Here is a 25,511-nt window from a genome sequence, read left to right as displayed (position 1 = left end):
ATTTTTGTAAGTCGCCTGGAGACGACTTTTCTTTTTGGGGGGGATGATGTTGGTGGCATTATTGTACACGGGAATAACATTAGTTAATTGTGTGTAATTGTTTTGGTTAGTTGGCAACCGAGGGGTGGAAGTTGTGGTGCGACGGTTGGCGCTCGCACCCCCTCGATACCCTTTTATACTCCGGAATGTAACTTGTAAAACACGCTTGTGATGAATAGAACATCTGAGATACTTTGTCTGAGATTTACGGCATTATTCTGCGTTATGTCCTTTATGTCTTAAGTTATTCACCCGAGAGGGCAAACAGCAAGCTAGTGCCTTACCTCATAAGCCTTTTTAGAACCCATTTCCTACATGAACCTAGCACACTAGGCTAAAAAAATTAAAAGTATTTGACTTATATTGGTGTATGCCTATAATCTGGAGGCAATTTTAATAAGAAAATAGATCCTGTGTGAGGCATGTGCCACCATCGAGGTGTGTGCCAATACATTGAACTTTAAATTTTCAAAATCTTTGCCTTCACAGAAGCATATGCTTCCTCTGCTTTACTGTTACACACCTAATGACTGATGCATTTCAAAACAATCGCAATGCCAGTCATGAGACATCATTCCTCACATACACAAGTAATTTTGACTTTTAGACTTGCATCTATTATTCTTTATAGGCATGTTTCCAAACTCCTAGTGCAACTCTATCTAGGATTTGAATATTGTCTTTGTAAAAGCACATGCCACTGTCTAGGCACACAACCAATCACTAAGACTCTTGCCACATGCCTATTCACTGAGCTTTCAATTTTCAAAATTTATCTTTTACCAAGACACTAACCTTCTCTCCCCTGCACAATTGTCCACTAACGCCAAGCTCTTCATTGGTGTGTTTCACCTACTTGGCACACACTTACTATCTATTATGACTTGGAAAATGTTTAAGATTGAAAACCTCCTTTCTTCTTTCAAGACCAATGTCTTCAAGAAGTTCCTTCCGTAATCCTATAGGATGATAGAATAGAACTTAAAGAGAACAAGATTTGAAACATGATAGGACCAAGTAAATGATGGGTTCTAGATCAAAAATTTGACACAATACGAAGGTTTCATACGAGTACAACACAAAGAAGGGCCTTCAGGGGTCAATGATAATAAAATATTTGACTAATAGGTTGAGATACTCATGCCAACATTAGGGCCAAAAAGCACTTGCCTGAAACTTTAAGAAGGCCAAGATGGACAGATTAGAGGCACTCGACCATGTTAAAAGTCAATAGTTTTTAGTCCTACTACTGACTTGGCTTCCTATGTATGCAAGTTGTTTAGATTCAAAATACTTACCTACATTGCCCTCTACCTTTCACCCATGCTCTGCACTATCGTGCATGTAAGAACATTAGACATGGAAACCTTTGACTGGTTGGATAGAAGAGAATGGTTGCAGAAATGACTTTGGATTAAATTCATTAGGAATATAAAGAAGAAATTATAAGTTGGCACGCAGTAGAGGTATGAAGTTGTGGAGCCATGTGATAAAGCAATGGAAAACAATTCCAATTCACCAATTCAAGAGATGGCACTTGATTCTTCGATTGTATTTTTACATGTAACTAGATGCAGCAGGTTTCCAAAGGTTAGACAATCTTGAAAATCTTGCGCAAAAGAAACAAGAGAAGGGAAGGATGCATTCTTATGGTGCCCACAACTCAGGTGGGAAAAAGCACAAGGTTTTGCTATTTCCAGATGGCATCCATTGGGCTCTATCATGAACACCACCTCTTCAATGCTGCAACAAAAGAGCTTTAGAAGCTACTTGAAGGAACGGAACCAACAAGCTAGTAGTCGCACAAAGATTATGGAAGATTCACCATAATCCATCGCAACATTCCAAAAAGTTTCAAGAGAATACAAATATTTGTGATAAGAGAGACAAAAGAGGTAGCTTGTCCAATTATGTACAAGTTCTTGAGATTTTGATTAGAAAATGGATAGTTGCATTGGTCTTAGCCACTTGAATGTGTCCTCAACATACTCACTTTATTGTTCCTTTGAACGTGAATAATAACCAAAATCTTTTGCCATTGATGGTGAATGATTTACCAAATAGCATGTTGTATTGACTACTTATGTCCACAACTCTTGCTCCAACTTCGCATTATTGAGGATGTTCCTTGCTCTTTCTAGAAGAGTCTTGTTCATGCGTTCAGCAACACCATTTTGTTGAGAAGTGTCAACTATGGTTTTATGCCTTTCAATCCCAGCTTCCTTACAATAATCTTCAAATTCCAAAGATGTGAACTCACCTCCATTATCTGTTTTTAAACACTTGATTAATCTGTCAGTACTTTTTTCAACCAAAACTCTAAACTGCTTTAATACACTAAATACATCAACTTTGCTTTTAACAATATAGACCCATACCTTTCCAAAGCAATTGTCTATATATATCACAATATATGATCATCCTCCAAAAGAAACTGTAAGGGATGGCCCCCAAACATCTCAATGAATATAGTCTAGAATACCATTACTTATATGACTACCTGATTTAAGATTCTATCTACAATGCTTTCGAAACACACAATGCTTGCGAAAATTCAAATTCAAAGATTTTAAATTTAGAAGTCACTTATAGATTATTAGTACCTTTAGCCTTTCTCGCTCATATGACCTTGTCATTGATACCATAAACGAGTAGATTCATTTACTTCCTTAGATACCACCATTGCATCATTTATTTCAATATTCTCTTATAGCATGTATGGGGTTTCCAACCTTTGTAGCCTTCATGGCCACCAAAATGCCCTTGGACACTCTCCACCTTGACAAGTAAATTTATAACCTCTAGAATCCAAAACACACAAGGAAATTAAATTCTTTTTGAGTTCTCATACATGTCTTACCTTTGTTAATGTCTTTACAACACCATCAAACATTTTAATCTCAATGCTCCCTCTCCCAATAGTCTTACAAGAGACATTGTTCCCCATAAGAACAACACCATCAATAGCTTGGTAAGTAGAAAACCAACTCCTATGTGGACTAATGTGATTAGAAGCACCAAAATATATATTGTAAGATATTACAAACAAATAGTACTTCACCGACCATACTTGAACTTGTCTCAACCGGATTTGCTTCCTTTTTGGAGTCATCCTTGTCCTCTTTCTTCTTCCAACAATCTTTCTTGAGATGCCATGTTTTAGTGTAGAACCAACATTTTCCCTTACACTTTTCACCTTTTGACTTAGATCTAGATGTGCTTCTTGAATCCTCCCCTTTTTTTGTGGATCAATACCTAGCCACCATTGATTTTGGTGTGGAAGTTTCTATATTAGATTTCCTTTGCACCTCTTCAAACAACAAAGCTCTTACAATAAAATCAAATTCAAGGGTGTCAGTTGTGCTAAAGTTAATGGAAGTGACTAAGTGACTCTAGTATTCGAGTAATGTACACAACAATGTAACTGCCTTGTCTTCATCTTTGATTTTTACACCCATACTAGCTAATTGGTATATAAGTGTATTGAAAATTTTTATATGATCAGCAAGTTGTGTACCTTCATTTGCAAACTATACAACTATCTCTTCAAGTAGATTCAATTTGTCAAGGATTTTGTCATGTAAAGATTCTCCATACTGCTCCATAAGCCCACTACCATTTCATCTCCAACAATATTAAAAAGAATATTATTTGCCAAACACAACCAAATTGTGCTAAGAGCTCTTGTATCTAGATCCTCCCAATCCTTATCAATCTTAGTTGCAGGTCGCTTTGACTTGCCAATCAATGCTTTGTGCAATCCTTGTTGCACTAATAAATCATACATTTTGAGCTTCCACAGTTCAACTGTATTCTTCCCATTAAATTTCTCTACCTCAAATGTTGCATTCTAAACCTTCGCCATTAAATAATGCAAACAAGCAGCAAATCCTAACACGAGCACTACAAAGAAAAAATGAATTTGATACCGCTTGTTATGGAAGCAGAAACATAAATCCACAAAATTGAGTAAAATTGCAGCACTAGTTGTAAAGAAATAATGACGGAAATAAAATAGAATAATAGAACAACAAACAAGACACATATATACATGGTAAAACCATGACAATATACCAAGGAAACATCCACAGACAAAGTATCGGTATTCTTATTGCTCAGAAAAAATAATTACAATCTTCATACAGCTGTTGCTATTACAATTGATTTGCCTTCAAGGCAACAAGATATAGAGAATATCTTTGAGATAACAAACACAATCAAAATTAGAAAAACTATATTTTTTCTTTAAAGAAATTATAAATTATCTCTTAAGGGTAAAGCAGTTTTCTTCATAAGATACGATAAGATAAGATAAGATCTGTTTTATGGTTTTAACTGTTGTCATTATCCAGCAAGACTAACCTTGGTTTTGGTTTTAATGATCACTCTAGCAATCACAAAGAAATGGAATTTCATACAAAATGTGTAAGTGATAACAAAAGAGTGGATGAATCTTTACAACAAGAGGCTTCGAGAAGGTGGTGCGAGGCTAAAGATGAGGTGAAGGTTGTAAGATCCCACATGTGTCAAACAGGATTTAAGGCTAATGGTTAGTAACAAATTGCTTGGATGATAAGTGTCTCTTTGAAATAAGTTAGCAATTGGTGACTATTAAGAAACAAAAATTTTATGTTTTGCCCACTTAAACACACGCGGCATAGGGTTTATTTAAATTTACACGTCAAATTAATCTACAACGCATGCATGAAGCCCTCATATAAATTTTAACGGTCATCATTCATTTAAATTGTTGTCAAAGCACGCATTGCTATGTATACCTACATGCTCCAGAAGTAAAAACCCCTACCAAAACGAACATGCTATGGAAGTAAACATTGTTGCTGAGGATCACATCTAGACAGTCACCATTAAGGACCATGACTATTGTGGAGTGCAATGGGAAGCAAAAAGTGTAGTGAGTGTTATAATTTTGCATTGAAGATGCATGGACTCCACCTCGACTTTATGCAATTGACTTGAGTTGTCACTAAGTCATTCTAGGGTTTATGTTTTGTTTATTGACATATAATTAATAATACTTAAAAGAATAGTTACTATGTTGTTATTCCTTGTATCTACCCAATGAAGCTATATGAGTAACACATTTTTCTCATTGCAGGGAACTTTTTTTCAATCAATAAAGATGAGAGTTATTGAGAACTTCCAGATTTCATAAGAAATAGCTTTCTTTTTGCAATAGAATGAAAATAACTTGCAAGGATTTTATGCCATGACAGAAATAAATCTTTTCAAAGCATAATCTTGTAGATTTTATAGTTTATTTTTACAAGGTTATAATGCATGTCGAGTGATCAGCACTACTTGGTTTGCTGCATTAATCCAAGAGAGTATTTAAATATTATACAACATCCTACTAAAGGATAAATTATGTCATTATTTCTTTGCATATTGTTATTTTCAATTCATCTATTAGCTGATCTTTGTAATTATGTATTATTGTATATGTTTTTGTATGTTCTGTCACTTGTAGATTTTCCTTTTATTTTAAATAAAAGGAAATATCCCTTAATAATAAGGGGAGGACTAAATCCAACGCTACCCCAAATCAACATGTGCATGCAAATTTTAAGAACAAACCGTAAGAAAGAGGAACTCCTCTAATAACTTACCTAATGAGAGCCTAAAGTGAATTGAGAAGCATAATAATAGCATTCTAGTCCGAACAAATTTTATGGATTACAAACTATAAGGAAAAGGAACTCCTCTAATAACTCACCTAACGAGATCCTAAAGTGAATTGAGGAAGACAAAAATGTCATTCTAGTTCACAGAAGCTATTCATGCAGTCCAATCCATACTTCCAAGTTCCCTCCGTGCTTCAGCGCATAAATCATGACACCAATTGTGCACCTAAAGGTCTTCAGCACTCACACCACGACCTCCTTCATTGGCCAAGAGCATAAATGCCCTCTGATCAACCAAGTTCTCTCCTCTCTCATTGATCAAGAGCCTAAATGCCCTCCCCTTTGAATTAAAGAAACCCTTCAAGTTTCAATTTTTCTACATGGGTTAGCCAATAGAGACAATTACAATCTGCATCTACTGAGGATCTGCTTACAAGGCCATCAATCAATATGATGCCTCCCTTTCAATCATTACTTTGTCTAAAATTGCTTCCCTTAATTATGGAGACTCGCTGCTTTTAAATGCATTTTAAAAATACTTTTTAAAGATATGTCTACTAGATTCAATTATTGATCATTTTCTATGAACTGAGGGCTAGTGAACCTCAATTTAAGTCCTCTTGCTTGTAACATGTTGAGAAAGTGCAAACTATAATCCTCCAGCATATGATCCTTTGCAATTTGGAAAGGAACACTCACAGATGAATTTAGTCCCCAGTCTCTTCCTATCGAAGGACTCAAGTAGCATTGTTTGGGTCTGTGAATCTCTGTGTCTGCGTGTATATACATGTGTGTGTATCTATACGTAAATGCATGTGTGTATGTATATCAGTAAATTATTATTTATATGTACACTTATATGAGAATAACTAGAGAAGGTGAGAGCAATATCCTGTCCAAACTTGGTTTCCAGTATAGATTCTAAAGCCACAACAAGATATCTAAGTTGTTGATACATGTACAGGTACTCCAGTACAACAATTTTTTCCCTTGGGTACGATACGTTGGGGTAGGCTGTGTGTGTATATATCTACAAAAAGAAAAAAAAAGAAATATACAGAATTGTACAACTAAATACATTTGATAGTATGATACTTCATCATTGATCGATGCCAGATGTCAAAATGGTAGTGATAAAGATAAATATTAAATGTCAATTGATGGTTCAGAATTTCAATATTATGTCATTTGCCATATAATATATATATAAGTTGCCCTTCAAAATGCCAAAATGAGAAAAGAGAGAGTGAAGAGAGCAAAATGATCTTTGCATCGAGTGCAATGATGCTTTTAGAGGCATTTTAGGGTTTTTGGATGAAAAAGAAAAGGCTAAAAAGTGTCTTTTTTTGTTATTTTTGGTGCTCAACGCCTTTGGGTACCCGCAGGTACACCTAGGTACACCCAAACATGCACCCTAGGCATACCCGACTGAAATCATATCTGGACAGGTTCTACGCGACCCAATAACATAGCAAGATATAATTCTAGAGTTGTGACATATTGAAACAGTATAGAGTTTAAGTGAATTTAGTAGGCACACCTGGGTATGCACCCTGGACATACCCGGGCAACCTGTATCCCGATGAGTTCTGGGCGACCCAGTAACATAGCAAGATATAATTCTAGAGTTGTGACATATTGAAACAGTATAGAATTTAAGTGACTAGTTTCTTAGATAACTTGTCTGTTAATAGGACATTATGTGTGTGAAGATAAATTGGAAGCTTTGAATTGAGATTGGAACTTATTATGTCATGATAAGGCCTCTTTTTCAGAAAAGCATTTCAATTCCTTTTGAAGATTATTTCTATGTTTGTTGGTGCTCGCCATCTACCACCGGTTATTCAATAGTTTCACTGCTCAAACTTCATATGGGCAGCAAGGTCAGGCTGCCAAATAGAATTCAACAAGGTACAAACATCTGTTACTTCCACACTGTTTTAAGAGAACGTTTGTTGAGGGCCCTGCAGTTAGTATTCCTTCCTAACTATTTGTTAATACGTTTGTAGGATGTGCTTTTTGTCTTGAATATCGCATTATTGCAATCGTTAATGTTCATTTCATGCTCACATGGAGACAGTGGGTTAGTGTACAGCTATTGGGGTACCATTTCAAATCAGGGTACAGTAATAAATGAATAAAGGTAGAATTATTTTATATATAAACTATAAATATAATAAGCAGGAGATGTTACAGAGTTTAAGACCAAGCACAGATTCCTCGTCCCCATGATGTTGTTTTTAGGAGACTATGATCCCACTCCAATTGCTCAGTTAACAAAGAAAAGTATCAAAAAATTTATCTTTTATTTGACCCCGGATTTTTCAACCAATACCCATAAAAGAAGTTCAATTGACGTCCAATATCTCTGTTTTGATTTCTGTTTCTCGTTCCCCTTTCCTTTATGTATAGAATTCAAGTACTTATTTTGAACGAGTGTGAACTTTGAAGATGCTAACTTATTTCAATATGTCAAAAGCTGGGCTTAAAAAAAATTGCGTGGGCTAATTGCATGATTAACTCTCTATAAAACTTAAAATGTAAAGATTGTTTTTAACTTTTAAGGTCTAAAGTCAAGCATATATGAGATCTCCTTTGGAACTCCACTAGGGATTTCTCTTCGTTATGTTAAGTATTTTTCAAAATTCATACCATTAAATTTTGACATCACAAGCATCCAGCTAAAATGAGAAGATATTATCATACCTTTGAAGGCAATATGTGGCACGTTGACGAAGCTGAAATAACTAGATCAGGTCTCTGTGATGCCTTTGCCCTTCCAATTATACTGTAATCACACCTGCGTCCTTATAATCATATTTTCCTCAATAAATTAGACAAAATGGCCTTCATATTACTCAATTTATATCTTACAATGCATATATATATATTTTCTATAGATAGTAATAAAATCTACTATCTTAAACTATCCATACATTACCTATGTTTAAAGAAAATAAAATAATGAGTAAAATGTTGGTGAAGAAAATTGAACAAATTTAATTTGTATCAATGTTGTGGATTGCACTCTATAAACGGCATCTATAATTCAAATATCACTACTTTAAAATGTGATCCAAAATATTCGAAATTACCTAATTTCCCCACCTTTATTCACCTCTACATCTTTCCTTCATTTCCCCCTTTTGTTTATTAAATATTTTATGATTCTATTTTTACTTGAGTTTATGATAGATCACAGTGTGATCGGAATCGTGATACAAACTAAATTTATATAATTTTCAGCAGAAACATCTTACTCATTTTAATAGTCTGAAAATCTCGTGTCTAGTAGAAAGTGATTATCAGATACTTACGGATGAAACAGAAACTTTTGGGAAGAATGCGAGGAAGATGAAGCTTTAAAAAGTGGACCACCATACCCGCTTACGAATAGTTGCAGTGCTCCTCCCTCTGGTTTATCTGCATCAATCCCAATTTCTACGTCATTTTAGCCATTTCTAAGTAGGCGAAAAAGCAGAGGATTAATAATAAAGCTCCATAAAACGTGTGGACTGCCAATAGAATATATTTGAATTAGCATTAGCAATGATAATGATATTGAAGAAATCATACAAGGTTCGAGAGGTTGAAGAAAGTAACTATCGCCCACGGTTTTGGGCGTGGGAAAAGGGTAATCCATGCACTCTATACACGGCTAACATTAATTTTTCATTTGTCCTATTAAAGAATTATAAACTATGTTTTTATATGATAAAAATAAATAAAATAATTTTAATTATCTGGAAAGTATTTCCTAAACAATCTATTTTATAAAATCAATGGTTCAAATTTCATGAGCATGATTGAATGAAGGAATTTTAATGGCGTTTACAAGACAAGTCGGTCTAAACAATCAAGGGACACCAAATTAACTCTTTTTGAATTCTTTTCCATGTCGGTTCTTCTATTATAAATCTTAAGTAAGAATATCGTTGTTTTGTGAAGTTTTGTCTCTTCAAAAAGCTCATTCACCATGTCCAGCGTTAAGTCGCTATCAAATTGACTATGAATATCTTTTGCACACTCCTTGATGAAATGTCATCTAATTTCTACTGCCCCTTGGCTACAAAAAAATGCAAGTCATTTATTTCGAGTCTTCTAGAATTTTTGTCTTTCCCTTAATCGTAGATCTCAAATAAACTTTTTCATCATGCTTCCATTTATATTAAGTTTAAACAAAATCTTTTATGATAAAAAATTTTTAAAAATGATTTTAATATTATTAATTAAGAAAAGAATGTGCATAAAGAAAAAATCCCCCTTTTATTATTACCTATCTTCTTTTCATATGAATATCTTTTATTATTATTACATTCTTTTGATAAGAATATCTTTTAATATTAGCTTCTTTTGATAGGATATTTTATCTTGTTTTTAGATTTGAAAAAAAGAAAATAAAAAATATTTAAAAAAGAAAGAATTAGTTTTATTCCAGTCCTTCTTATCATTAATTTTTTATTAAGTTTAAAATTAATTTTAATTGTTTATGTCTTTTTTATGAAATGACAAATAATAATTAAAAATTATTAGAATCAATTTAATTATTATTTGTCTTATTAAAATTTTAATTATTATGGATGAGAGGAGCTAAGGTTAGAGGACATTTTCTGGTACGCAGGTAGGGTTTTGACCCTACCTACATTTTCTTTTTGGTTGTTCTTGGTTTCGAGGGTGGATTTGGGGGTATTTGCAAGGTTTTTGGTGTGGGTAAGGGTTGCAGAGATGAGCAAGGGGCTTTCAAGCCTATGCTTTGGATTTGAGGAAGGGATTTCAACAATTGGAGGTGTTTTTTGTGGCGGTTGTTCTAAATTTTTTTGCCTCCCTCTATGGCTCGAGCGATGTGGGAGTGGATCTACCTATGTAGGCTCTCCCTTTGGGGTTTTAGTGGGGTGTTTTCTCTCCTCTGCTACTTTTTTATTTTTGTTCCTTTTGGGTGTGCTTTCATGGATGGGGGTGGTGTGTCTTCAAGCTTGATGGTTTCCAGAGCCTTGGGCAAGGCAGATCCATCTTCATCTTTACATGCAAAAGTTATAAATTATTTAAACAATGTGACAAATGGGGAGACCTCTTCCTCGACAAGTGGTTTTCCCAGACTCAAGAAAGTGAATGGTTGTTTGGAGAGAAGCAACGATCGTCCAGCTTTGGTGATTCAACTAGAGTCAATTGTTAGAATTCGTGAAATGTGAATCCCACAAGCCCAGTTATCTTCTGCAAGAAAACTTGCCACACATAAAGAGAAAATTGAACAGTAAAATAATTGAAGACAAATAACAATAATTAAATTGTTTGTATTGCTTATTTCTTTTTGCTTAAGTTACAAAGAAGGATATTACATCCTTATAAGGAAATCTAACTCTAAAGATAGAAATCCCAAATGGTGGAGTCTACAAGATAGACTGAGAGTTTCATGCATTAGTTAGTCTATTATGTTATTTATACATACGTGACTTATTCATGCATGAAGAAGCTGCAAACACTGTCATAGAATGCCTGCTATGATGCTAAAAAAAGAAACTCCAAAAATAGGAATGCAAGAGTGTCGATATGTTAAGTGCTCCATCTCACCTAAAATGCATGGGTATAAATAGTCATTGCATCTCATAGTACATGAGTGCTCCATCTCACAGGAAATGCATGGGTAAATGGCCGATGCATCTCCTAGTACATAGGAACAAGTATTGAATACATGGAACACTCCAACGCGAAACCAAGGAAGCATTAGCACCAATAGTAGAAACCCCCCCATAATGCTGACAAGGGAGAGGTATGACAGGTACATTGTTCAATCTAAATGCTATTCTCCATGATGCTAAAAAAATAGAGATCTGAGACAAAAAAAAGATGGAGCTCGGATCACAGGAAGGCAAAAAAGGACCAAAAAACCAATATTGACTTCAGAAGGAAGAGACAATGGGCTAGTAATCTATCTGCAAAAATGGACCTAAGATCTAGATAGAGCTATAAATCATCTTTCTAAATTGAAAAACGGAATCTATTCTAGATGCACAAGATATGCCCCCGGGAGTGCAAACAACAACTTCTGACTTCAACAGACAAAAAATCTTGCCAAATAAAAAAATCAGAAAAAAATACCTCCATATCTAGATAGGGCTTGGAAAGAGCTTTCCAACGATATCTTGTTTTCCCAATTTCAACTTTGTATGGCCAAGTTATGGCCAAAACTAAAAAACATCTCTTTTAGGGCACAAAGAGGGTTCAAAGAGCCATGCATGCTGACTGTATTGTTGACTGTACCGTTGATGTCATGCTGATGTCAATAGCCAAAAATCAAAATCCCTGATTTTTTTTTTTACAAAAAATTTCAGACATAGGTACAAGGATTGTCGTACGGATTTTTGTGCCTCGAAAAGTGTGCCAATAAAAAAATCATTCCCCAGATGCCCCTATCATCGAAAATAGGCAAATTATTTATCAAAATTCATGGAATCAACCTTCTAAATCCAACCGTGAGATCCTTTTGGGTCCAAAAATCTTCAAATTTTTAGGTACCCTCTGGAATAGAGAAAAAACCCCGAACTTCGAACCCTTGAAAAATGGACTTTGTATATCGGATTTTAGCGAAAAAAAAAAGGCGATCCTAACTTTCTCGAGCCTTTTGTAACTAATTGTGCAATCCAAATTAACCCAAGATGAACAATTTGTTGTGCATACAAATAATCTCCAAAAAAAACGAACAAGAATCTTCAAATCTGGAGCTCTGATACCATATTAGAATTCGTGAAATGTGAGTCCCAAAAGACCATTTATCTTCTCCAAGAATACCTGTCACACATAAAGAGAAAATTGAACAGAAAAATAATTGAAGACAAATAACAATAATTGAATTACTTGTATTGCTTATTGCTTTTTGCTTAAGTTACTGTTCACATTAAAATTCCTCGGTCTAAGGTTTGTCACTGGCCCGATTGGTTTTGCTTTTTGTTATCTAGCAGTGCAGAGCGCGTAGGACAATTGTCGGCACGACGTTACTCCCTCGGTTCGTATTTGGCATCCAGTTTTTAAAGTAGCGCGATAGTGACAAATGGCAAGGCATGTTGACTGTTTTTCTTTTTCAGGGCCCACCTTTTAGCCCAGTAAACGAGCAGTTTCCCGTATTTTTGTAATTTTCTAGCATCTCGTCCGCGGTTAGTAGAATCTTTTCGGTTCGTGTCAGTTTGCGGATTGTTGCAAGCGAGAAATGGAATTCCAGGGGCTGTTTTGTTGGGTGTTGTCTCCAAAGCGACACGACATGTTTTTCTATTCAGGGAGGTTATGCCCCTTTGGCGTATTTTGGGAGCTATTTTCAGGAGCCTAGTGCTCTATTTATGCTGGTTTTTTCCCTGTTGCAGGGGTTCAGAACTTTTGAAAGGAACAATTAAGTTTGCTAAGTAGAAGTTTCTTTTCAGCCTTTAAAACTATTATTGTTTGTCTGAAGAAAGTTATTCAAATTGTGTCTGCGGCCTTTATGACACTTCTTTCAATATGCTTTTGATGGTCTTTTATGTGTTGTTTTGTTAAAGTTCCAATGACTTTGGGAATATATCTATCTAAGATTTTGTCGATTAAACTATGGTTCACACTTGTTATCTGGTAAATGCATGATGAGTATTTCCTTATATTGCAAAGAAATTTGATTGTATCTTTGGTTATGTTCTTGATCCAGACTTGTAGATTGTTGAATGGGCTTATGAAAGTCATGTATTTTTGGATTTTGTATGCTCGTATCTTTTAATGATCTGGCATATCACCTCAGTAGTCTAGTTTTTATTGTTCTAAAGGTGTTTCTTTCTTCCCCTTTCCTCAAAACACCAAGGAAGAGTCGGCTTCTCAATCCTGGAGGTCATTCAGTGGAACTTGCGCAATCAGTCCCCCACCACTGAATTTCCCATAAGATTGTTTGTTTCCAAAGTAAAATTTAGAGTCAAGAGTTCTTTTTCTGGCACGCCCGGTGGGACCAATTTCTTGAAATATATTTCAACTAGTTTATGAGTCATAGGCCTATCACCAGGAGTCAGACGGCTTTAAACCCTCACCTTCTTTTTCCACCATTGGTGACCGTCCATTCAGCCACAGTTTCACCTTCTCAGGGTTTTCCCACAATCATACACGTTGTGATGGCACAAGTTCCTCCCCGAAATTTTGTGACTTGGGATAATGGTATCCCCCTCATTCCCCCAGTTCCACCCGTAGTTTGGGGGGCCATCCCGGCAGCTGCACTTAAGGTTGTTCCTAAGTTCACAGGAGAATGTCATAAAACCCCTGGGGAGCATTTGCAAGATGTAGCTACTGTTTGCACTGTCCATGGCATCACCAAGAAGAACGTAGCTTTAAGGTTGCTCGTAGCATCTTTCAAAGGAAAAGCTTTGGACTGGTTTAGATCCTCAGGCCCTAGTACTATAGGAGATTGGGATCATCTAGGAGATCGTTTCTTTCAGAGATTCTCAGATAAAGCTGGCAGATCGTCCTTAATGCACCAACTCATTACAATCAAGAGAGCTCCTACAGAAGCATTAACCGATTTTAATATGAGGTTTCAGCGAACCTAGCAGAGGATATCGTTGTCTTCTCATCCTTCGATAGATATGGCTTTTGTATTCTATCTAAAAGCTTTCAATTCCGACATATCAATGATGATTCAATCTTTAGGAGGTAATACTCTTCCACAAGCATTTGATATAGCAGTCCAGGCTGAGAATAACCTTATTGACACTGGAAAGCTAGCCCCTCGTCCTATAATGCCAGTATTCCCTGAAATATCCACTCAAGTTGTGGAGTAAGTCGCTCCCAGTACTTCCGCTCTGCAGTCTATGTACTCATTCCCTACTCCCCAAACCGCTTCTTTGGCTGCGGAAGTTAGTGATATGAAAAATCTCCTGAGATCCTTCTCCAATGAAATTGTCAACTTAAAAAGAGCCCAGGTCTCGCCCACCAAGCCCCCTTTTCAACCAAATTTCCAATGAAACCGACCTCCGTACCAACATACGAATCATCATGCTGAAAAACCTCTTCCACCGAATGGCCAAATAGTTCCAGTCCCCAATCCATTGCAAGTCATCTACCCAACCGCTGGTAGAGAGCTGACAGTAGGTCAAAATAACCTAGCAAATGACACCAACTCTTGGTGTTTCCCATGCAACAATGCTCATACTCCGAGGAATTGCCCAAGGGGGAATTTACAGCAGAAGGTCGCAAAACAAAGGAACTCAAGCATGACGGTGAATGAATCCGCATATACATCTTTGGGTATGGACAATGCGGCTTTTGTCACTCAGATGCAAGGAATGTCATTACAACAAGAAGCGGAGATCACCCCCGACCATGCACTTTTTTCATGGATGGAGGACAAGGACGCAATATTGACCAATGGTGTAACCACCCCAAAGGATGAAGCCCCTCTTGTGCAGTCAGAATACAATCTTCGCTCTAAAAGGCATTTGACCGGGGAGGACGCCGACAATATGAGATATGTGCCTGTGGACAGGCCCCTAGAACCACCGGTCATCAATTCTGCCTATCCGAGGAAAGAGTTCATCCCTTAAAAACTGAGAGAGCCAAAGGTCCTCACGCCTCAGGTGCTAGACATAGTTGAACAGTTGAAGAAAGCTTCGGCTCATGTCTCTCTGTGGGATCTCCTCAGTATCCTAGAACAAAAGAATAGACTAAGAGAGGCATTGTCTCGTGATCAAAAAGACGCAAGTGCGGTAGCTCCACCATCTCTCCAGACTGACGAAGCGGGTCCCCGACCAGTAGCTGGTAAAACGTACTCTCCAATCGTATTAACAAATGAAAGCTCACCCCCTGCTGCCCAAGGAGAAGGTAAGCCTAAGCTGAATCCTTTTTACCTTACCCTTATAGTTGGAGACAAACTCTTGCATAACTCCATGATAGATTATGAGGCTAACACTACGGTCATGCTTAAGCAAATTGTCGAGGTGTTAAACATCAGGTACGATCCTTTAAATAAAGGAGTAATGCAGCTCGATGGGAAGAAGGTTCAAACGGTAGGCCTCATCAAAAGTCTCCCCTTAACATTATTTGCATGTCCAAGTGTAATAGTATCCCAAGAAGTAGTAGGCTTCGACATCCCTCCTGTCTTTGGACTTTGTCTTTCTCAAGATTTTACTGCTAAAATAGGAGGCTATATGTCCCTAGATTGGTCCCATCTTATCCTTCGTACTCGACATGGCTCCAAGATGAAAATCCTTTCAAAACCCCTTCACGTTGAGCACATAGCTAACCAGGCCTTGATTAATTTTGAACCTACCCACACCTCTATATCCAATGATGAATGAAAGGTGGTGGAGCTTTTAGAGGAAAAAGAAGTAACAAGAGAGATTCCGCCTGAGCAAGAAGCTTTCCTAAATGAGTTCATGGATTCGGACCCCTTCTCTAATTACCATGCCACCGGCCTGGGTACCTATTGCATTTTTGAAGAAGATTGGACCATCCCAAAGCTCACTAAGGATCCGTTCTCTGAAGATCAGTTGTCTTCGGCACTATGGACCTTACACTTCGACAGCGCTAAATGCAAAATGGGCTCCGGAGCCAGAGTTTGTCTTCCTTCCCCTTCGGGCGATCAAATCTGAAAGCTTTTCCAATTGCAGTTTGCATGCTCAAATAATACCAGAGTATGAAGGATTGATTCAAGGTCTGAGCATGGCAGAAAAGATGGGCATTAAAAAATTGAAAGTCCTTGGCGATTCTGAGCTAGTAGTGCACCAAGTTCGAGGGATATCCAGTGCTAAGCATGTCTGCATGAGGTCTTACTACGCCAGAGTGTGGGATCTAATAGAAAGTTTCGATGCTTTCAATATCATAAGCATTCCTCAGAAACTAAATACCTTAACATATCACATGGCCACCATAGGAGCGCATTTTGATCATGTCGTGGACTTCCTAACCGGCTCCTAAGTAGTTAGTGTGGTGGTCTGCCCGGCTATCCCAGATAATGATACATATTGGCAAGTGTTCGAAAGTGATGAATAGATCGCTTTGTTTATCCAAAGCTCGAGAGAATTTGCTGACCAGCTGCAACCTAAGATCAAGGAAGCTTACAGGAATCAGGTCGTTCAGTTAAAATCCAATAAGCTCCCTAATGGTTTAATCACCTTAGAGAATTTGTTTGACCACGAGGATACTAAAAAGGATAAGTGGAAGCTCACAGCAAATAAAGAAGATTACGTCGAGATGTCAGTCGGTAGCGAAAGGATTCTCAAGGTAGGAAAAGGTGTCTCCTTCGAAGATAGAAAGAAGTTGGCCCGATATTGTGATGAATATGAAGGTGTCATGGCTTGGTCTTATGAGGACTTAAAGGGTTACGATCCTAACATCATCCAACATACCATCGAGCTCACAAATGAGGCTAAGTCAGTACAGCAGAAGCAAAGACCAATCAACCCCAAAATTGAATCCCTCATGGCTCAAGAGTTGAAGAAGCTGATCGAATCAAGGATTATTTACCCCATAAAGCACAGTACATGGGTGTCCAATTTGGTCCCTGTCAGGAAGAAAAATGGAGATATCCGACTCTGTGTAGACTTCTAAGATCTGAATCGAGCATCGCTCAAAGATCACTATCCCTTGCCGTCAATGGAACAATTATTGAGGACAGTGGCTGGATTAGAAATATTCTCAATGCTTGATGGTTTCTCAGGATATAACCAGGTAAGTGTGAAAGCGGAGGACCAACACAAGATGACTTTCACTACTAAGTGGGGAACGTTTGCATACTAGAAGATGCATTTCGGCTTGTCAAATGCCAGAGCAACTTTCCAAAGGGCCATGGATTTAGCTTTCAAAGAACTAATTAACAAGCTTACCCTAATATACTTAGATGATCTGACTGTGTTTTCCAAACACCGGGAGGATCATTTTGATCATCTCAAGTTAGTCCTACAAAAATGTCTTGAATTTGGGGTCTCGTTGAACCCAAAGAAATGCATCTTTGGGGTCCCTCAAGGAAAATTACTTGGGCATATAGTTTAAAAAGAGGGTGTCTCCATTGATCCAGACCGGGTCAAGGCTATTAAAGACCTCCCCCTTTCCGGTCAACAAAAAGGGAGTCCAATCCTTTCTAGGAAAGGTCAATTTTGTTAGTCGTTTTATCTATGACTTTGCTGGAATAATAAGACCCATCACTCTCATGCTAAAAAAATATTTACATTTCAAATGGACTGTTGAAGCCAAAAAAGCTTTTGATGAAATAAAAAATGCAATCTATTCCGCTCCCGTATTATCCAACCCATACATGTCTAAAGATTTCATAATGTATGTCTATTCTGGTCAGCATAGTATTGCCATGGTTCTAACCCAAAAGGACACCCAAAGAGGAGGAGAGCGCCCCATAGCCTTCCATTCAAAAACTCTTAAGGATTATGATGTCCGATACAACTTTGTTGAAAAGCAGGCCCTAGCCGCCGTAAAAGGACTAAAGAAATTCAGGCATTTCATTGTCTGTAATAAAATCACGGTGTACGTAACCCATCCCGTAGAAAGGGAATACATCATGGAGGGCGACATCACTGAAAAGAGGGCAAATTGGATCACTAAGATTCTAGAATATGATGTCGATATCAAGCCAACAAAGTTTGTTCGCGGAAGAGGCCTGTGTGAATATATAGTGCAGGACTGTGAACCTCGTGGTGATGGAGCGGCCGTAGAGGAAATGGTTATGTTTGTGCCTGATGTCCCCAGTGACAGTTGGATTGACAAAAGGAAGCATTTCATGAAGACTGGGATTTTTCTCGAAAATCTTCCCCCGGCTAAGAAGAGGTTTTGCAGACTCCAAAATAGCAGTTTCCGCTTAATAGATGGAACTCTTTTCAAAAGGAATTTTGATGGGGTTTTGCTCCACTGTGTGGACCGAAGGCAAGCTGATAAAATCCTACTTGAGTTTTACTACGGCTCCTCAGGAGGCCACTTATCCACACCAACAACCACTATCAAGATTACCCAAGCTGGATATTTTTGGCCGTCCATGTTCAGAGATACACACAATTTAGTAAGGGGATGCAAAGAGTGCCAATATTACACAGGAAGAGGTAAGAAAGCTGCAATGCCACTCAGGCCTGTGTCCGTGGAAGAGCCTTTCGCTCAATGGGGCCTTGATTTTATCAAAATTATCAACTCCCCAAGTTCAGCTAGACATAAATGGATCCTGACTGCTACTGATTATTTCACCAGATGGTCTGAAGTCGTCCATTTGTGGAATTCGTCAGAAAGCGAGGTGTTGGCTTTCCTAGAAGATCTGACTTGTCGGTATGATCCCCCAAAAACTGTTATATCAGATAATGTACACGCATTCACAAGCTCGCGAATCACCCAATTCGTCCTCAGTAGAGTTATTTATCTCAATACCTCTTCTAACTACTACCCTCAAGGGAATGGACTTGCCGAATCTACTAACAAGAACCTGATCAGACTCATCAAAAGGATAGGTTCTAAATATAAGGAGGAGTGGCACCACCACCTAAGAAGCGCACTATGGGTAGACCGCATAACGCCCAAACAGATTCTAAAAAACTCCCCGTACAAACTGGTATATGGGAAGGATGCACTTTTTCCCATGTCACTAGAGATCCCGACGTTGTAGTTGCTAAAATCAATGGAAGTTGTCGAAAATGACCCCATGGTCGTAAGGTTTGCAGAGATTATGGAGCTAGAGGAAGTGAGGGAGGCAGCTTTCATGGCTCTCCAAGACAGGCAAGAAGTCGTAAAGAGATGGTTCGACAGTAAAAAAAGTTCTAATTTGATTTTCGCCCTCGGAGACCTTGTATTGAAATATAACGAGAGGACGACGAAACCGGGTCAACACAACAAGTTCGACTACCTATGGGAGGGACCTTTCCGCATTATAGGTTGCAAAGGTTTCAATGCTTTCGAGTTAGAAGATATGAATAGGGACCCCCTCTCCATCCCGGTTAACTGTTTCCACCTCAAACCTTTTCATTAAGGGTTCCTTTTCCCTTTTCAAGTATATAATGTATATCATGTCCATAATGTATATAGTGCCTATTTATCTTATTTAATTTCCAGTCAGAATCAAGCAAGCAGATATTAAAAAAGAAAGAAAGGTCAGATAAAGGAGAAAAGTAAAATTGATTATATTAAGAGTTTCTTATATTTTCATTACAAAATGAGCAGGCTCTTGGCCTCTCCTTTTTCTACATCCTTTTGGTTTAGGTCCAAATCGATGGTTCTTCACCTCTTCAGTGGCTCTCCTCAGTCTCTCCCTCATCAGTGTCAGAGTTTTCTTCTTCCCCCAGCCACTCTGAGTCAAGGGAGCTCTCGAGCTCCCCATGCATGAAAATGACAACCAGGTTTGGTTGCTGGTCTGACATCAAAATTCTCGGGAAGATATAGTCCCTGAATCCAGTTGTAGCGTCCTAAAATTGCGACACTTGCAATTTCGACTGCATTTCGGTCTTCACGATGGCGACGCAACACGCAACCTGAATGGAGACCCCAAAACTTGCTCACGACACTGAAAACTGCATTTTTCATGCACCCTGGCCTGAACCTCCTTGCACCCTGCTGCCCCGGGAGGTGGGACCAGAGCGCCCAGCGCCCTGGTCCCTGGGTCCTATTTTGGGCCCGGTTTCCTAAGTGGTATCGGGTCCTTTCGTTTGCAATTTGGAAAATTACATTCCCTGGTCGGCCTAAGGTCGGGAAAATCAGTCTATCAGCCCTAATTGACAAGTATATAAATGACATTTTCCTCTTTCATTCGATATGATGAAAAAGGCGTGGAAACTATACTCAAGCATTCAGGCATTCAAGCATTCTTTCAAGCAAATGATCATTCCAAGTCTCCATTCAAGGCTAAGTGTTGCATTCAAGACAAGGATTCAACCATTGAAGAGGAGATCACATACTACATGCTACAACATACAACATCTAAACCTTCGCACATAAGGATACAAACATCCTTAGAACAAGGTATTAGTACTTGTTTTACAGTCATTTACATTTACAGCTCTTGCTCATTTCTTGGTTAATTCCAAAACCGGGGTTTGACCTAAAGGCAAACCCCTAATCCCTAACCCCCCCCAATCGTCTTCGCTTTTCTGTGTGTAGGTTGCAGGTACGCGACTGAAATTGAAGATCTGGAATCCTTGTGCAGAGACGAACAGATCCCCCTTCGTTTCGCGGATTTTTCAAAGGACCGTGGCGCCGGGCGCCATCGTCCCGACAACTTTTGCTCAAATTTGCAGGATAGCGCCGTATCGACATTTTACTGCTAATTCCAGGTCCGCAGCTTCATCCTATAACCCGAACTCAGTTTATAAGCGAATCTTTATGACTTTCTATGCATCCTTAGCTTAATTTCCTTAATCAACATTCTTTACAAAAGAGGGTAGCCTTGCTTTCCTAACCCTTGAAATTCATTTAGCATCCAATCTTATATCGTGTGGGATTGAATCTTATGAGTTTCAACCCCTCTTTTGAATGTAAAGTCTTCCCCCTAAGTGAAAACCCATCGAATCCTAGCGAACCTCCCTTCTCTCTCCTTGGAGTTAGAAGAGGGGAGACCAACTAGGGTTCGACCGCGATTTTCCGCTTTACATTTTGGTGAACCCGACGTGAACATCCTTTCTGATTTTTCATGCTTAGATCTGAAAAAAAAATTGATTACATTTCCATGTTTGATCTTTTGCAAAGTTTTAGAGGTGATTGCATTAAAACCCTAAAATTTCTTTTTAATTAAACTTGTGAAATGTCTAAATGTTAATGCTTGTTTCAGATCTGTCCTTCTATTACAAATTATCAATTCATATTTGTGCTTTAATTTTGAAAATTAAGTGGTTAAAAGTCAAAACCCTAATTTTTGAAACCCTCTTGATTCAACCTTTGTCCGACAATTTGACCGATCAAAACATCTCCAAATCAGCTGTAACTTTGGATTCCGCAATAAAATCACAATATCTTTCATCCCTGAAAATTTGGAAAAAAGTTGCGAGGACCGTGTTGCACTCTGAGCGCCATCGTCCCCGACATTTTTTCCAAAATTTCGGGAGCGAGATCTTGCTGTATTTTCCTGCTAAAATCCAGAATTTTGGCTGATTTTGTCAATTATAACACTTTCAAAATTACAGTCAAAGTTGGCCTTGTGATTGCTTGGTCTAAGGCTCCTAATCATTCAAAAATTATCGAAACTGAAATTTTGTGTCAAAATTGTGTTCTTACTGTCTTAGATCTGAAAATTGTATTTGCATTCATTCGAAATTTCAGTGCTTTATTCAAATATTTGCATTTTGTGGCTTTTGAAATTAAGTGCTTAATTACAATAACTTTGATTTCCGCTTTCAAAATTGAATTTTGCGTGAAATTGAGTCAATTTTCAAATTTCAAAATTTGCATTGCTCTTGACATTCCCTCTAAAATCATAAAATTCAAAATTTCAGTTTCCCTCTCTTTTTCAAAATTCAAATTTTGCATTTTTCGACAATCTTGATAGGGTTCAATTTTGAATTTGCAACTTTAATTTGGCCTATCTACAGATCGTAAAATCCCTCAATTTTTTCAGATTAGCTCTAAAATCATCATACCTTTCATCCCTGCAAATTTCAAAAAAAGTTGCAAGGACCGTGTTGCACTCCGAGCGCCACGGTCCCGGACATTTTTTCTGAAATTTCGGGAGACTGTTGTGATTGCATTTAACAGCTTAAATCTGGAAGATTGGCTGGTTTTACTGAAAATTGCTACCTCTAAAATCAAAATCTTCTCTCTCTCTCTAGTGCATGAGTTTTACAACAATAAGCCCTACTTACACTATTCCCGTTAGACGAAGTCGTAGAATTAAGTCTTTCCGAGGTTTAACTACCGAGGAGATGGAACCTAATTTGAGTAGCCTTTTTAACGAGGACATGGGTAATTCCTCTAATCCCCCTAATGATGAAGAAGCTCCCCATGAAGTTTCTGTTGAACAACTTTCCAAATTGGATAACCAATTTGACGATTTTCACTAATGGATGTCTCATGAGTATCCCGATAGTCAAGCTCTTCCTTTAATTGAGGGTCTAAAACGTATGCTTCAAAGTGATAAGAATGGAATTGATGTTTTACGTGGTATCGCACACATTGTGGATTCGAATGTGATGCCTATGAAGAGTTGTGCTGAATCTTTAGGTTATACACAACCTTCTACACAAGTCAATCACTCTATTCCTTTGACCACTTCTATTGCTAGTATACCTACCTTTACATCGAACATCATGGCTACCTCTATACAAGACATTCCTCCTGTGATTACCAGTCATGGGGGCAATCCTCCTTCTTCAATTAACCCTAATCCTTCATTCAATCCGACTTCTTCATACATTCCTTCAATAAGTGTTCCTATTACATCTTCACAAATGAACATGACACAAGGGGGCAATTCATTTAACCATTCCATTCCTCCTTGTAGTGTTCCTCCTATCCAATCATCCCCTATGGTTGACTATCATAGGGTCCCACCACCTTACTCTTTACCATCTTTCAATAACATCACACCTCCATCTTAATCTAACACACCTAATATGAACTCTTCGACTGAAGCTACCATTAATAATCTTGCACAAACTGTCTCTTCTTTATAGCAACAAATTGCCTCTATGAATCAATCTAAGTTTAGTGTGCCCACATTTGATGTTGCGAGCCCACTTTCTCTTGACATTGTTTGAGCTATTCCTCCTAAGCATGTTGAAATCCCGCATTTGGAACTTTATAATGGTAAAGGAGATCCTCTAACACATGTTAAGACTTTTCAAACAATATGTACTAATTTTGCTTATGACCAAAGGTTGCTTGCAAAACTATTTACTAGAACATTAAGAGACAAAGCCCTACAATGGTATTGCTCATTGCCTTCTTATTCTATTACTTCTTTCGAACAACTTGCAAATGCTTTCATTCAACAATTTCAAAACAATATAAGTCCTAAAGTTACTTTGATTGATTTAATGCATTGTAAACAAGGTGTTAAAGAAAAAGTGACTGATTTCATTGGTAGATATAAGCATCTGTATGCTCAAATTTCTTTTCCAGTGCCTGATAATGATATTCAAAGAATCTTTATTTCTAATTTGCAAAAAGATATTCGAGACAAACTTTTGTTTTCTGAGTTTACTTCTTTCCAACAGTTGTGCGCCACTCTTCACAATTATCAACTGACTATGAGTCAAATGGAACAATCACATCCTATGGCTCCGAGTGATAAGGGTGATAGCAGTCAACAACCATTTGGGAAGTTTAAACCGAACAGAGATTCCATCAAATTCAATGAAAACATCATCAACAACAATGTGAATGCAGCATCAGGTGTGCCTCCTATTTCTAAATTTTTCAGGAAAGAAAGAAAGTATACTCCTTTGAATGAATCATTGCATGATATTATGAATAAGTTATTGGGACAAAATGTGCTTACTCTTCCTCCTATAAGACAAATTGATCCTGCAAAGATTACTTCACCTTATTTTGATCATAAAGCTTTCTGTCATTTTCATCGTCAGCCTGGTCATGATACTGAAAAATGTTTTTCTCTAAAGGGTAAAATTCAAGATTTGATTGATAATAATACTATTTCTGTTTCTGGAGTGAATGATAAAGGCAACACATCTGTAGCTCCTCCTAACCAAAATCTTCAGATTTTTACTGATCCATTACCTTCTCATACTTCTCATACTTCTAATGTGATTGAGGCTAATGATTCCTCTTTCTCATCTGATGGTCTTGTGTCTATGACTCCGAATGTGATTAACTTTGTAGAGCAACAAGAAAACCCTAAATAACCTTCCATCACATTTGATTCTAGCGAAACCATTAGGGCACCTGATGGTCCTTTATACATAGTTGCAAAAGTCAAGAATATGCCTTGTCGTGGAGTGCTTATTGATCCTTCGTGCATGGTTAATGTTATTACTGAAGAATTTCTTTTTACTTTGCAATTGAATCAAGTGATATATGACAAAACAGATGTGATTGTGAAACTATTTGATGCATTTTCTTCTCCTGTAATTGGTTCTATTACATTGCCTATTGAGGTCCATAACAAATCCCTTGATGTGAACTTTGCTATTATTCCTTCTTCCGAACAATTTCGTGTGAAGCTTGGCTATCCTTGGCTATCTTCCATGAAAGCTATTGCTTCTCCTATTCATAAGTGTTTGAAATTTCCCCATAATGGTGAAGTTGTTACTGTCAATCATAGTCTCTTTAAACCAGCTGAAAGAACCTCTAGTGTTCCTATTGATTACTTTTGGCCCAAACAATTCCAATCTCTTCCTCCGCGAACTGATCATCTTTTCAAATCTTATCAAAAGTGGAAAACAGATATGATCCTATCTCTAAGTGAACCTAGAGCACCTAAACTTGACATTCCTATCATTCTTGAGAAGGAAATTCTTCCTTTGAAAGACAAAACTAATGTCTTTCCCCAAGAAGATTCCCAACCCGTCCCTATGGATGCGACTATGTCTATGCCTAATAAATCTTCTAAAAATAGACCTATACCTCCTCGTCATGATGGACTTGGTCTTCTTCCTAAACCAAAAACTCCTCCTTTATATGGAGCAGTTCCTCCTCCTGCCTTCTATAGAGAGAAGATACCTTCTTCTTCTCCTATTATCCAGCCTAAGAGACCACAACCTAAACACCCAAGTGATAGGGATGAGAACATTCCTCCTCCTCTATCTTCTACACTTCCTACTAAGACTAGACGTAATCGTTCTGCACGGGAACGTCGACAAAAGCGTCGTCTTAGGGCTCAAGCAGCTGCTTCTCAAACTTTGCAATCTCCAAAAAAACCTTCAACAAGCATTATTCCATTTTGTCCTCAGCCAGATA

At 37.7% G+C, this 25,511-nt stretch overlaps 1 protein-coding gene across 1 annotated transcript in view; it reads right to left on the bottom strand.

Moving 5' to 3' along the window:
- Positions 1-9,368, bottom strand: part of LOC131062988 (uncharacterized) — a 75,813-nt gene extending 66,445 nt beyond the window's left edge. The window contains exons 1-3 of the mRNA XM_059215510.1: positions 9,261-9,368; positions 9,002-9,107; positions 8,391-8,484 (exon numbers count right to left, since the gene is read on the bottom strand). Coding sequence (XP_059071493.1) covers positions 8,391-8,484; positions 9,002-9,107; positions 9,261-9,327 — 267 coding nt within the window. The 5' untranslated portion in view covers positions 9,328-9,368. The remainder of the gene's footprint in view (positions 1-8,390; positions 8,485-9,001; positions 9,108-9,260) is intronic.
- Positions 9,369-25,511: the final 16,143 nt, after the last annotated feature.

This window comes from Cryptomeria japonica, chromosome 2, assembly GCF_030272615.1.
Source record: "Cryptomeria japonica chromosome 2, Sugi_1.0, whole genome shotgun sequence".
NCBI lineage: Eukaryota > Viridiplantae > Streptophyta > Pinopsida > Cupressales > Cupressaceae > Cryptomeria > Cryptomeria japonica.
Note: the sequence above shows the minus strand (reverse complement) of the source record. Positions and strands in the feature narration are given on the sequence as shown.